Genomic DNA, 13,383 nt, shown 5'->3' on the forward strand with positions numbered 1-13,383 from the left:
TTGCTTTCTTCATTTATTTTTCATTTATTTCTAATGTGGTCTTTATCATTTCTTTCCTTTTGCTAACTTTGGGGGGTTTTTTGTTCTTCCTTCTCTAGTTGCTTTAGGTGTAAGGTTAGGTTGTTTATTTGAGATGTTTCATGTTTCTTAAGGTAGGATTGTATTGCTATAAACTTCCCTCTTAGAACTGCTTTTGCTGTATCCCATAGGTTTTGGGTTGTTGTGTTTTCATTGTGATGTGTTTCTAGGTATTTTTTGATTTCCTATTTGATTTCTTCAGTGATCTCTTGGTTATTAAGTAGTGTATTGTTTAGCCTCCATGTGTTTGCATTTTTTACAGAATTTTCCCTGTAATTGATACCTATTCGCATAGTGTTGTTTTTGGAAAAGATACTTGATATGATTTCAATTTTCTTAAATTTACCAAGGCTTGATTTGTGACCCAAGATATGATCTCTCCTGGAGAATGTTCCATGAGCACTTGAGAAGAAAGTGTATTCTGTTGTTTTTGGATGGAATGTCCTATAAATATCAATTAAGTCCATCTTGTTTAATGTGTCATTTAAATCTTGTGTTTCCTCATTTATCTTCATTTTGGATGATCTGTCCATTGGTGACAGTGGGGTTTTAAAAGTCCCCTAGTGTGATTGTGTTACTGTCAATTTCCCCTTTTATGGCTGTTAGCATTTGCCTTATGTATTGAGGTGCTCCTATGTTGGGTGCATAAATATTTATAATTGTTATATCTTCTTCTTGGATTGATCCCTTGATCATTATGTAGTGTCCTTCTTTGTCTCTTGTAATGGTCTTTATTTTAAAGTCCGTTTTGTCTGATATGAGAATTGCCACTCCAGCTTTCTTTTGATTTTCATTTGCGTGGAATATCTTTTTCCATCCCCTCACTTTCAGTCTGTATGTGTCCCTAGGTCTGAAGTGAGTCTCTCATAGGCAGCATATATATGGGTCTTGTTTTTGTATCCATTCAGCCAGTCTATGTCTTTTGGTTGGAGCATTTAATCCATTTACATTTAGGATAATTATCGATATGTATGTTCCTATTACCATTTTCTTAATTGTTTTGGGTTTGTTATTATAGGTCTTTTCTTTCTCTCTTGTTTCCTGCCTAGAGGAGTTCCTTTAGCATTAGTTGTAAAGCTGGTTTGGTGGTGCTGAATTCTGTTAACTTTTACTTGTCTGTAAAGGTTTTAATTTCTCTGTTGAATCTGAATGCGATCCTTGCTGGGTAATCTTGGTTGTAGGTTTTTCCCTTTCATCACTTTAAGTATGTCCTGCCACTCCCTTCTGGCTTGCAGAGTTTCTGCTGAAAGATCAGCTGTTAACCTTATAGGGATTCCCTTGTATGTTAATTGTTGTTTTTCCCTTACTGCTTTTAATATATTTTCTTTGTATTTAATTTTTGATAATCTGATTAATATGTGTCTTGGCATGTTTCTCCTTGGTTTTATCCTGTGTGGGACTCTCTGTGCTACCTGGACTTGTTTGACTCTTTCCTTTTCCATATTAGGGACGTGTTCAACTAAAAAATCTTCAAATATTTTCTCAGTCCCCTTCTTTTCCTCTTCTTCTTCTGGGACCCCTATAATTGGAATGTTGGTGTGTTTAATGTTGTGCCAGAGGTTTCTTAGAGTGTCCTCCATTCTTTTCCTTCTTTTTTCTTTATTCTGCTCTGCAGTAGTTATTTCCACTATTTTTTCTTCGAGGTCACTTATCCGTTCTTCTGCCTCAGTTATTGTGCTGTTGATCCCTTCTACAGAATTTTTAATTTCATTTATTGTGTTGTTCATTATTGTTTGTTTGCTCTTTAGTTCTTCTAGGTCCTTGTTAAACGATCTTGTATTTTCTCCATTCTATTTCCAAGAATTTGGATCATCTTTACTATCATTATTCTGAATTCTTTTCCAAGTAGACTGCCTATTTCCTCTTCATTTGTTTGTTCTGGTGGGTTTTTACCTTGCTCTTTCGTCTGCTGTGTGTTTCTTATTTTGCTTCACTTACTGTGTTTGGGGTCTCCTTTTTGCAGACTGCAGGTCCCTAGTTCCTGTAGTTTTTGATGTCTGCCCCCAGTGGCTAAGGTTTGTTCAGTGAGTTATGTAGGCTTCCTGGTGGAGGGGACTAGTGCCTGTGTTCTGGTGGACGAGGCTGGATCTTGTCTTTCTGGTGGGCAGTACTGCGTCTGGTTGTGTTTTTGGGTGTCTGTGACCTTATTATGATTTTAGGCAGCCTCTCTGCTAATGGGTGTGGTTGTGTTTCTGTCTTGCTAGTTGTTTGGCATAGGGTTTCCAGCACTGTGGCTTGCTGGTTGTTGAATGGAGCTGGGTCTTAGCCTTGAGATGGAGATATCTGGGAGAGCTTTCGCCATTTGATATTACTTGGAGCCGGGAGGTCTCTGGTGGACCAGTGTCCAGAACTCGGCTCTCCCACATCAGAGACCCAGCCTTGACACCCAGCCAGAGCACAAAGACCCTGTCAGCTGCACCACTCAGAAGAAAAATGAGAAAAAAAGAAAGAAAAATAAAATAAAATAAAGTTATTAAAATAAAAAATAAAAATTATTAAAAATTAAAAAAATTAAAAAGTAATAAAAAAAAGAAAAGGAAGAAAAAAAAATGGACAGACAGAACCCTAGGCCAAATGGTAAAAGCAAAGCCATACAGAAAAAATCATACAAAGAACCATACACATACACACTCACAAAAAGAGAAAAAGGAAAAAAAATATATATCTATATATTGAAAAAAAAAAGGAAGAGAGCAACCAAATCAATAAACAAATCTACCAATGATAATAAAGTCTAAATACTAAAGTAAAATAAACATAAAACCAGAAACAAATTGGATGCAGAAAGCAAACCGCAAGTCTACAGTTGCTCCCAAAGTCTACTGTGTCAATTTTGGGATGATTAGCTGTCTATTCAGGTAATCCACAGATGCAGGGTACATCAAGTTGATTGTGGAGATATAATCCGGTGCTCCTGAGGGTGCTGGGAGAAATTTCTGTTTCTCTTCTTTGTTCATACTGCTCCTGGGGTTCAGGATTTGGCCCTGCCTCTGTGTGTAGGTCACCTGAGGGCGTTTGTTCTTCGCTCAGGCAGGACGGGGTTAAAGTAGCAGCTGATTCAGGGGCTCTGGCTCACTCATTTGGGGGGGTGGGAGGGGCATGGAATGTGGGGCGAACCTGCAGTGGCAGAGGCCGGTGTGACATTGCAACAGCCTTAGGCGTGTCGTGTGTTCTCCCGGGGAAGTTGTCCCTGGATCACAGGACCCTGGCAGTGGCGGGCTGCACAGACTCTTGGGAGAGGAGGTGTGGATAGTGACCTGTGCTTGCACACAGCCTTCTTGGTGGCTGCAGCAGCAGCCTTAGCCTCTCATGCCTGTCTCTGTTGTCCATGCTGATAGCCGCAGCTCGTGCCCGTGTCTGGAGCTCATTTAGGTGGTGCTCTGAATCCCCTCTCCTTGCGCACCCTGAAACAGTGTTCTCTTGCCTCTTCGGCAGGTCCAGATTTTCCGCAGACTCCCTCCTGGCTAGCTGTGGTGCACTAGCCCCCTTCAGGCTGTGTTCACGCAGCCAACCCCAGTCCTCTCCCTGGGATCTGACCTCTGAAGCTCGAGCCTCAGCTCCCAGCCCCCCCGGCCCCAGGGGGTGGGGGGGGGTGCGGGCAGAGAAGCCTCTCGGGCTGGTGAGTGCTGGTCGGTACCAATCCTCTGTGCGGGAAGCTCTCCGTTTTTCCCTCTGCATCCCTGTTGCTGTGCTCTCCTCCGTGGCTCTGAAGCTTCCCCACGCCACCCAGCCCCCGTCTCCGCCAGTGAAGGGGCTTCCTAGTGTATGGAAACTTTTCCTCCTTCACAGCTCCCTCCCAGAGGGGCAGGTCCCATCCCTAATTCTTTTGTCTCTGTTTTTTCTTTTTTCTTTTGCCCTACCCAAGTACGTGGGGAGTTTCTTGCCTTTTGGGAAGTCTGAGGTTTTCTGCCAGCGTTCAGTAGGTGTTCTGTAGGAGTTGTTACACACATAGATGTATTTCTGATGCATTTGTGAGGAGGAAGGTGATCTCCACGTCTTAGTCCTCTGGCATCTTGAAGGTCTCCCCTCTGAATCTTGTAGATTTATTGAGATTTATGATCCACAATATGGGATATATTGGTAAATGTCTTGTGTTCACTTGAAAAGAATATGTATTCAGGTATTATTGAGTAAGTGTTCTATAAATGTCAGTTAGGTCAAGTTGGTTGGTAGCGTTACTCAATTCTTGTGTACCCTTAATGATTTTCTGTTTACTTGTTCTATCAATTATTGAGAGAGACATATTGAAATCTCCAAGTGTCAGTGGGTAGGTCTATTTCTCTTTGCAGTTGTATCAGTTTTTTGTTTCATGTATTGTGAAGTTCTATTATTAGAGGCAAAAAACATTTAGGATTCCCATATTCTTCTGATAAATTGACATCTTTGTCATTCTGAAATGATTTTCTTTATCCCTTGTAATATTCTTAGCTTCGAAATCTGGTTTGTCCAATGTTAATATAGTTATTCAGCTTATTTTGATTAGTGTTAGTATGATTTTTCTGTCCTTTACTTTTTTTCTATTTGTATCTCTATATTTAAAGTGAATTTCTTTTAGTGAGTATATAGTTGGGTCTTACTTTCTTTAATCCAGTCTGATGATTTTTCTTTTTTAATTGGGATGATCAGACCATTGATAGTTAATGTAATTATTGATATGGTTATGGTTATTGATATGGTTAAATCTGTCATCTAACAATTTGCTTTGTATTTGTCTTACCTATTCTTTGTTCCTCTTTTCTGCTTTTGTTTCTTTTGCCTCTTTTGGATTTTTTTTAATGATTTCATAGATTATTTTAAATAAGTACATTCCATTGTTTTAACACTTCTGAGTTTTACCTGTGGCTTATTTATTCATTAAAAGTAATCCTTTATTTGATTTTTAAATTTATATAATTTAGCACACATTTATTCAATAGCTGTTGTATTCAGTACTTAGAGAAAGAGTTATTGGAGTAGGTGAATCTTGATCAGGGCTTTGGAGGAATGGTAAGGTATGATTGGTTAGAGAATCTATTGTAGGTTAGTAGAAGGGCATGATTAAAGGCACAGAGGTGGAAATTAATAGAGCAAGGTGGGTGAGCTAGCAGGAGGAACAAAAGTATAAAAATTTTAAGAATGTATAGGAGATTGAAAATGCTTCAAGGATTGATTAAAAAAAAAGATTGGTAAAAGCCTAACAATCTTAATGAAATTGTAAAACATATGCACATTTTATAACTTTACTTGTTTAACTGTCACTTTTTTTATTCTCAGGGAGTAAGCTACCATTAAAGAAAAAAACCACTGAATTGAAATAAGGTTAAGATCAAAATAATGTTAAATCCTTACAACTGACTAATTATATTTGGCCATTAATTTCCTCAAGACCTTTTTTATTACCAAATAAATTGTTTAACTCTTATGTAACTTGATTTTTTTTTAACAGTTTCCTGTTTTAAATTGTATAATGCTCTCTCTTGGTTTTATTTACTCTTGGACGGCTCTCAATGTCCTTTACATAAACATTTTTCCTGTGCTGGACCCTCCAGTATTGTTAATATCCATGGTTCTATTGTCTGTACCATATTTTTCTTTCTTTTTTTTCTTTCCTCACAATGTACTTTCATATAGGTTCTCTGACAGTTTCAGTGAGGGCTGGGAGGTTTTCAGATTTTGAGTTGCCTTGAACTTGGGACTGTCTACCCAAGTCAGGTTTGATTTTTTTTTTTTTTTTAACCAGGGGTTGTTAGATTTTAATTAATATCAACCTTTGAGAAAAGGTTTCACCTTGCCCCCATATACAAATTATCCACTGAGGTATTTGAGTCTGATGGCCTCCCTCTTAAAGAGTCTGATATCAGGCACTCCCTTGGTTTTACCTTCTATTTAATAATAATTTGTTCTAACAATTTGTTGAACTATGTTCTAACAAATATAATAGATGCTAGTACTATGTTCAACTACTGCCATAAGAGCTTTGTAGGTATTGATTCATTTGATTCTCACAACATTATAAGGTAGTACTATTATTATCATCTCTATTTTTCAGATGAGGAATTGAATTTCAGAGAGGTTAAAACACTTCATGCAGGGCTACCCCCAGCAAGTAATGGAGCCAGGTTTTTGAACTCAGGTAATCTAACTTCAGGGCCATGCTTCTAACTAGATATTTTTATAATCTTCTGGAGATCCTTACTTTTATGTAAGTATGTCAGATACTTAAAATTCAATGTCTCCAAACCTGAAGTCATTGTTTGCTTTCCATCTGCACTGTCTTCCCCAAGGAAATTTGCTTCTCTTTTCACATCTTTGTTAATGTTGTCGTTTTCCTTTTGGTCATTTAGGCATTAAATTTGAGTCATTCTGTGCTACTACTTTCTCCTTCCTTCAATTGATCCCTGCATCTTATTGATTTGTCCTTTTAATAACTGTTGAAAAAGTACATTCTGCTCATTTTCATTGTCTCAACTTACTTAAAGTCAGTTGTGATCTCTCATTTGGAATAGCTATTTATTCTCTTCTCAGAGATGCTTGTGTGCTCTCTGGTACCTTGATTATCTTAGCACTCTGTAATTGTTAGTTTATGTGTCTCTCTTCTCCATTGGACTCTGTTCTTGTAAAGAAGGGCCGTGAATTATGATTTTGTACTCTCAGTGCCTAGCTTAATATGTGACATACAATTGGTGTACAATAAATATTTTGTGAATACATGAATTAGTTTGTCATTAGATGTTAGTTTTGATGGCTTTGATAACAGTTTGTTTTTGTTTTGTTTTGTTTTTTATTTTGGTCTACTTTTGGAAAAGTGTCTTTCAATGCCTAATTTTTTCAAAAGCTGTACATAGTTTCTGTAATTGTAGTGATCAAGGATAAAATGGATTCTTTCATGTAGTTACATGTTATCTTCAGAATATATTGTATAGTAAAATAACTTCAAAACTGTTAGAATCTTTTTATGGTTTGTGATAGTCCAAATCTTTAATTATATTTTCAAGAATGAAATATGTATTATATTCTCTTAGTAGCAATGGAACAGAAAGAAGTGTTTATATTCTTTACATATGCAAAAATATAATTTATATAAACCACTGCCATCTCAGAATGAGTGTGTTAAAAGGGAGTAGGCGGGCTTCCCTGGTGGCGCAGTGGTTGAGAATCTGCCTGCTAATGCAGGGGACACGGGTTCGAGCCCTGGCCTGGGAAGATCCCACATGCCGCAGAGCGGCTGGGCCCGTGAGCCACAACTGCTGAGCCTGCGCATCTGGAGCCTGTGCTCCGCAACGAGAGAGGCCCGCGCATCGCGATGAAGAGTGGCCCCCGCTTGCCACAACTGGAGAAAGCCCTCGCACAGAAACGAAGACCCAACACAGCCAAAATCAATCAATCAATCAATCAATCAAACATACGCATCTGATTCAAGATCCTCTTTAAAAAAAAAAAAAAAAAAAGGGAGTAGGCAGGTGTCATAAATCTTTATTCTTGGTAAAGAATATAATAGTTGAATGTTAATTGCATCCAATATTTAAGTAATGACAGAAAGTGATAGGGAATTTTTGGGTCCAAATATAATGCATGGCAGTGGGCCTGCATTTACTAATTTCTGAAGGTAGCTATATTCCCTAATAATTTCCCTGCATCAAATAAATGAAGATATTGTTCTGAGGGGAATGCACGAAAGGTGGCAGTTGTTTTCTACATGAGTAAAATTTTCATATGCAACATGCTGCTGACTGTGGGACTGTCAGTCTTCCTTTTGTTTTTCAAAGCACAATTCTGCTTAACTGTTAACTCTGTGCTTGTGCTTTATTTGCAGCATCTGGCGAGGCCCCAATGTGAACTGCACAGACAGTTCGGGTTACACTGCTTTACACCATGCAGCCTTAAATGGACATAAGTAAGTGCCACTTATTTGGACTGGAATCTTTGTATATTTAGTTACATGTGATGAAGTTAATTATGTCTGATGGTACCTGTCTCATGTTGCCATGAGTCCCCTGGGCTTAGATGAATTTAAAGAGGCACCAGGTGTTCAATACTTGACGAGTTGAAAGTGGTAGGAATGTTGCTGAGATGATTATGTGCAGAGTGTAAGTCAGTCAAATATCACACAGGGAAAATGGAAGAAGTGACAGAACCATGTTAGTTGTGTGTACCTTTGGTGAGGGAATGGGATACATCACTTAATGACACCTCCCTACTGTTTTGGGTGTCTTCACCAAATATGGGATTATTCACTAGGAGTGAACTCTTCAATAGAGTCTTGCTGTTATATGCCATAGGCACTTACATGAACCACTTCAAAATCCTCAAACTAAGCTAAAATGCTTTGTCTTTGTCATTCATGGATGGTCTTTCAGGTTTTAAACTTCTTTAACCTGTTTTTCAGAAGGAATGTGACCCTGTTCATGTGTCTCCCTTCCTATCTGTTTTTCCTTTGCTTTAATGATTCAAGTTAGTCTTTTCAGATCTGGATCATTTCATTTCACTTCAGTTTTATTAGATGTGGCAATTACTGCCTTAAAAGTGCTAGTTACCTTTTACTTTCACACTTAACGTTTCTTTCATTCTGTGAATTGAGACACAAGGGACTTAGTTATACTTGATCACATTTTAAGGCCTTAAAGCTCTCATGGAAGAAACATCATTTTTGTCATTATTTATCATTATGACATTTTTATCTAACTTATTGCATAAATTGAACATTATCATTCTGTTTGAAGAATCATCCAAATTATATAAAATACCATGAACTGAATGCTTCATCACTTACATTTTTAGTATTGGAATTCCCTAATTACATTTCTTTTCATCCAGTCCTAATTCTTTATTATATCAGCTTATACCATCTAACTTAGAACTTTTTATTTTGCCGAGTGTTTTTCAGCTATATGCTATCCTTCTGTAGAGTGGAAAATGTGTCCAGATCCCTAACATCTGAATCTTTTAAAGGAATTACTGTTTATTCATCTTTGTACCTCAGTCATCAGGAGTGAAATCTATTAGATAAGCCCAAGCTGGCTTCTTTGGCCATCTTAGTTGTAGATTCAGGGTGGTACCATATTTCTTAGTTCCAATGGGGAAGACAGACCTATCAAATCTAATGGACAGAAGATCTTGAGCTTGACCATTTGAGCTATACAACTTTTCTTGTTCTATCTCAGCTTGGCATTATAAGTATTTCTCAAAATAATATTGTCCCCAAATGGACATATCCCTTCTTGATTTTCAGTGAAGTTTTTAGTAAATGTTATTGGTTTATACATGACATCCTGTGAAGTTCTAACCATTGAGATATATTTCTCTGAGGCCTCTTGCATAATTCTTAGTTTTTATTGGCAGTGTACAAAGTGAGGATAATTTAGGTGATTGAATAGCAATCATTAAGATTATCATAAAGAGATGAGGATTTGACTGTATATCTTTTAAGATCTCTTTAATTGCAGATGTTCTCTGAGAATTATATATCTCTGCTTTGCTTTTATCTAAAGGTCTCATTTATCTTTTCTTTTAAACTCTTTCTAGAAAGATTTTACTTAGTGTCATTCTGTAGGTATTGGAAAAAAGCAGGAAAATTCTAATCCCATCTTTCCCTCCCTGCTAGTTATGTGACCTTGAGCCATTTCATTAACCTATTTAGGCCTCAGTTCAGTGTACTGAATACAGTGGCTGGATATTTTTTGTTGTTACTTCCAATTATAACATTTTATGATATACTGTTTTATTATTGTTTGTGGCTCAGTTATGTACTATGATGTTACAGTTCTGAAATTTGGATTTTCATCTAGAGTATAAGATTTCTTGATTTTAAATTATTTAAGTTACCAAGGACTTTTAAAATTAGAGATCATTTATTCTACCCTACCCTCCTCACTTCTTTCATTTTATAAATGGAGAAGCAAGACCATTCTGGATAAGTGACTTAGTGGCCACTTAGTTGTTGAGGTGGGGCTGTTTCTAGAGTCTAAGTGTTCTAGTTCCAAGTGTATGCTTTTACCAGTACTTCACATTATATCCCCTCGGTGGCTGTATGCACATCAGTTTTCTAAATTCTTGTTGGTTTTTCTCTGTCACATTTTGTATTTCTTGTTCTCGTTATCAACAAGTAGTGTGTTCTCATGGAATGCTGATTTAAATACTGGCATAAGAAAAGATATTTGACGGATAAAAAAGTGTCATAGAATATACCTCAGAGCCAGAGGAGAATGGTTTATGGTTTTTCTTTTCTTTGTCTTTGCTGTTCTCAATTAGCATAGGTAATGAACTATTGTGTTGTATTCTTCCCAAGCAAAAGACATTTTTTAATGTCATAGACATTCTTCTATGTCAGCATAGAAACACATAATTTCTGTCTTTATTCCTGCTGCTGTTGTATCCATCAGCTCTAGGTTGTTTTCATAAGCATTACGATTTCTAGGCTGAAGTTCATGGAATTATAGAGCTGGAAGAAATATTACAGGGTCCTATAGTTTATTCTTTTGCTTTGGGCACACGCTTTCCCCTTCCCTCCAATATATAATCTATGGCCTTGTGACTTCCCTGGTGGTCCAGTGGCTAAGACTCTGCACTCCCAATGCAGGGGCCCGGGTTCGATCCCTGATCAGGGAACTAGATCCCACATGCTGCAACTAAGATCTAGCATGCCTCAACTAAAGATCCTGCGTGCCACAACTAAAAGATCCCACATGCTGCAACTGAAGATCCCACATGCCGCAATGAAGGTCCCATGTGCCGCAACTAAGACCCAGTGCAGAAATTAAAAAAAAAAATCTATGGCCTTCATACTACAAATTAAGCCTGTATCCTCTTTATTTTGTATATTTTACAGCTCTTATCACTGGTAGTTAATCCACAAGTGGAGCAGCATTTTACATCTGAAATACATTATTTCATAACGAACAATTCATCTCCACTTAGCCAAATCAGGACACAATAGAAAATGTAATGTACTCTTGGTGATTTCTGAGTCATTTGTAATTACAGATTAGAAATTTTTTACCTTCAAATGATAGAAAAAACATGGTCAGTAGAACAAATTTAACTAGCGATGATTATAAATAAATTATTTCAATAGATAGGCTAGAGATGTTTCTCTTTTTCAGAATACGGAGGATTCATTGTCTCTCTCAGATATTTCTACTGCAAATTTGATTCACTTAATTCTCTTCCAATTAGCCAGCTTTCCTCCCTCCTTCCCTCCTTCCCTCACTCCTTCCCTTACTCCCTCCTTTCTTTCCTTCCTTCTTCATGCCTTTCTTCTTTCTCTCTCTTCCTCTGTCCTTCTTTTCTTTCTTCTTTCCTTTCCCCCTGTCTTTTTAACTAATAATCTTATCATTCCTTGTAAGGTTTTACTAAACCTGTATATTCATGTTTCATTTCGATTCTCCTTCTTTTCTTAGCAACTTGCTCCTTTTTTTTTTAAAGTTCCATCTCATTAAACTATGTTGGGTACATTGTAATTCTTGGCTACTGTTTTGGAAAATGTCAGTACTAAATTGTTATTCTATCTTTGAAATATGTATGTTATTTGATATGTGCAGGGTGTAAAATATTTTCTATTCTCGCTTCTCATTCTTTAAATATTTAATGTTTGAATCCTAGACTCCATTATCTATAATCCAAATTGTATCTCAAATTGGATCTAGAATCCACATAGTAAGCTATCTGCTGCACTTTTGATTTGCTCAGAGTAGGCTTTCTAATGAAAGAAGGGTACTTCCTCTAAAAATTTGTATAATCTAGTCCATGAAATTGCCCTTTGAGTCGCCTACAAATATCTTTGGTTGATCGCTTCTTTCTTGGATAAGGATATTAACTAGTTAAACTTTGGCTTTATTCACTCTATCTGGAAATCTATGAGAGTGAATTCAGTATATAAAGGTGCTCCAGTTAGAAAATGGAGTGTATTGTCCTAAAGGCTTTTGACCATGTTGAACACATTTGCAACTTTATTTTCATTAAAGAGAAGTAAAATCTTCAAGAAAGTGTGAAATCAAGAGGGCCTTCATGAATTTGAGAATTTCATTAGTTTGTTAATACTACATCCATATGAAGATGATTTACATTTATTTCAAAATTCTTTGCATTACCGGCAAACACAGGAGGATGGAACAAAATAAATGTCTTTGGTTAATTAAAGGGAAACTTGCTGTTGAGGTAAAGAAACTTGAGTGTTGAATCTTCCCAATTAATTTAATTTTGCTCAGAACATATACTGAACTTCTTAAAAGACATTTCATATTAATCAGAAGTATTATTTATGTCTGTCAGAAAATGAAACAAATTAAACATAGTAGCAAAAATCAGTACTTTTAGAATTCCTGTTTTTACCTGAACTTACATATATTAGCCTCAAGCTACAAAATGTTGCACTGATTTAAGTTGGATTATTATTAAATTTAATTTGATATTTTTGTTTTGTTCCTGGGAAATGGAATTATTTTTCCTGTGATCTCATCAACTACATTTATTTTAGTGTTTTGGAACATTTCTTACTTATCAAATGCTGTTAAGAAAGAATGCCACTTTATCTTTAAGATATAGGGACTACTTCTCTGCTTGCTATTCTGTAGACAGTGTTCATTAATATAACTTAATATTTAATGCCAGGTAACCAAGTATGGTCAAAATATTCATTTCTGGATACCTCTGGAAGATATAAGATGCAACTTAAATAAAAATTTAAAAATAAGTGTTAACTAGGCTTATTATGGTGATCAGTTTGCAATATATACATATATCAGATCATTATGTTGTACACTTGAAACTAAAGTCATGTTATATGTCAATTATATCTCAAAAAAAAGAAAAAAACCTTGATTTGGTGAGATTCTGTATTAACTACTCTTCTTGTTTAGACATTAAAGAAAGTACCTGAAATTTAATTTGCTCTTGATGAGCCTGGATGAAAAAGGCCTATATAATACATATTGCTTGTGATATACAAGGGATATACAATCATAAGAAATTAATGACACTATATTGATTAATATTTTGCTTAAGATTCATTAAGACTAACAGGCACTTATTTGAGCAAAGATATAACTTTATATTTCACAGATATGTTTCCACATTAGAAATCTGAGCTCAGCCAGTTTATTAGCTGGTATCTCTGAATAAGGTGAAAGGCTCAACTTAAATAAAAATTTTAAAATAAATTTAAATTTAAAAATAAATTTAATAAGATATTTATTTAATAAAATGAATAAACTTTAAAAAAAACTGAAATAAAAATAATAGTATTTATTTAGGAGCTTGGTGTTTGCCAAAGATAATTTCTTTTCTGATTTAGATATTAGATGATAGTAATACTATACAATACAAATGATC

At 36.1% G+C, this 13,383-nt stretch overlaps 1 protein-coding gene across 9 annotated transcripts in view; it reads left to right on the forward strand.

Annotated features, from left to right (window-relative positions):
* Nucleotides 1-13,383, forward strand: part of ANKS1B (ankyrin repeat and sterile alpha motif domain containing 1B) — a 1,183,808-nt gene that overhangs the window by 181,272 nt on the left and 989,153 nt on the right. For all 9 annotated transcript variants that reach the window (XM_007165834.3, XM_028166489.2, XM_057556581.1 and 6 more), the window contains exon 2: nucleotides 7,871-7,951. In XM_007165834.3, the coding sequence (XP_007165896.2) occupies nucleotides 7,871-7,951 (81 nt within the window). The remainder of the gene's footprint in view (nucleotides 1-7,870; nucleotides 7,952-13,383) is intronic.

Source organism: Balaenoptera acutorostrata, chromosome 11, assembly GCF_949987535.1.
Source record: "Balaenoptera acutorostrata chromosome 11, mBalAcu1.1, whole genome shotgun sequence".
Taxonomy (NCBI): domain Eukaryota; kingdom Metazoa; phylum Chordata; class Mammalia; order Artiodactyla; family Balaenopteridae; genus Balaenoptera; species Balaenoptera acutorostrata.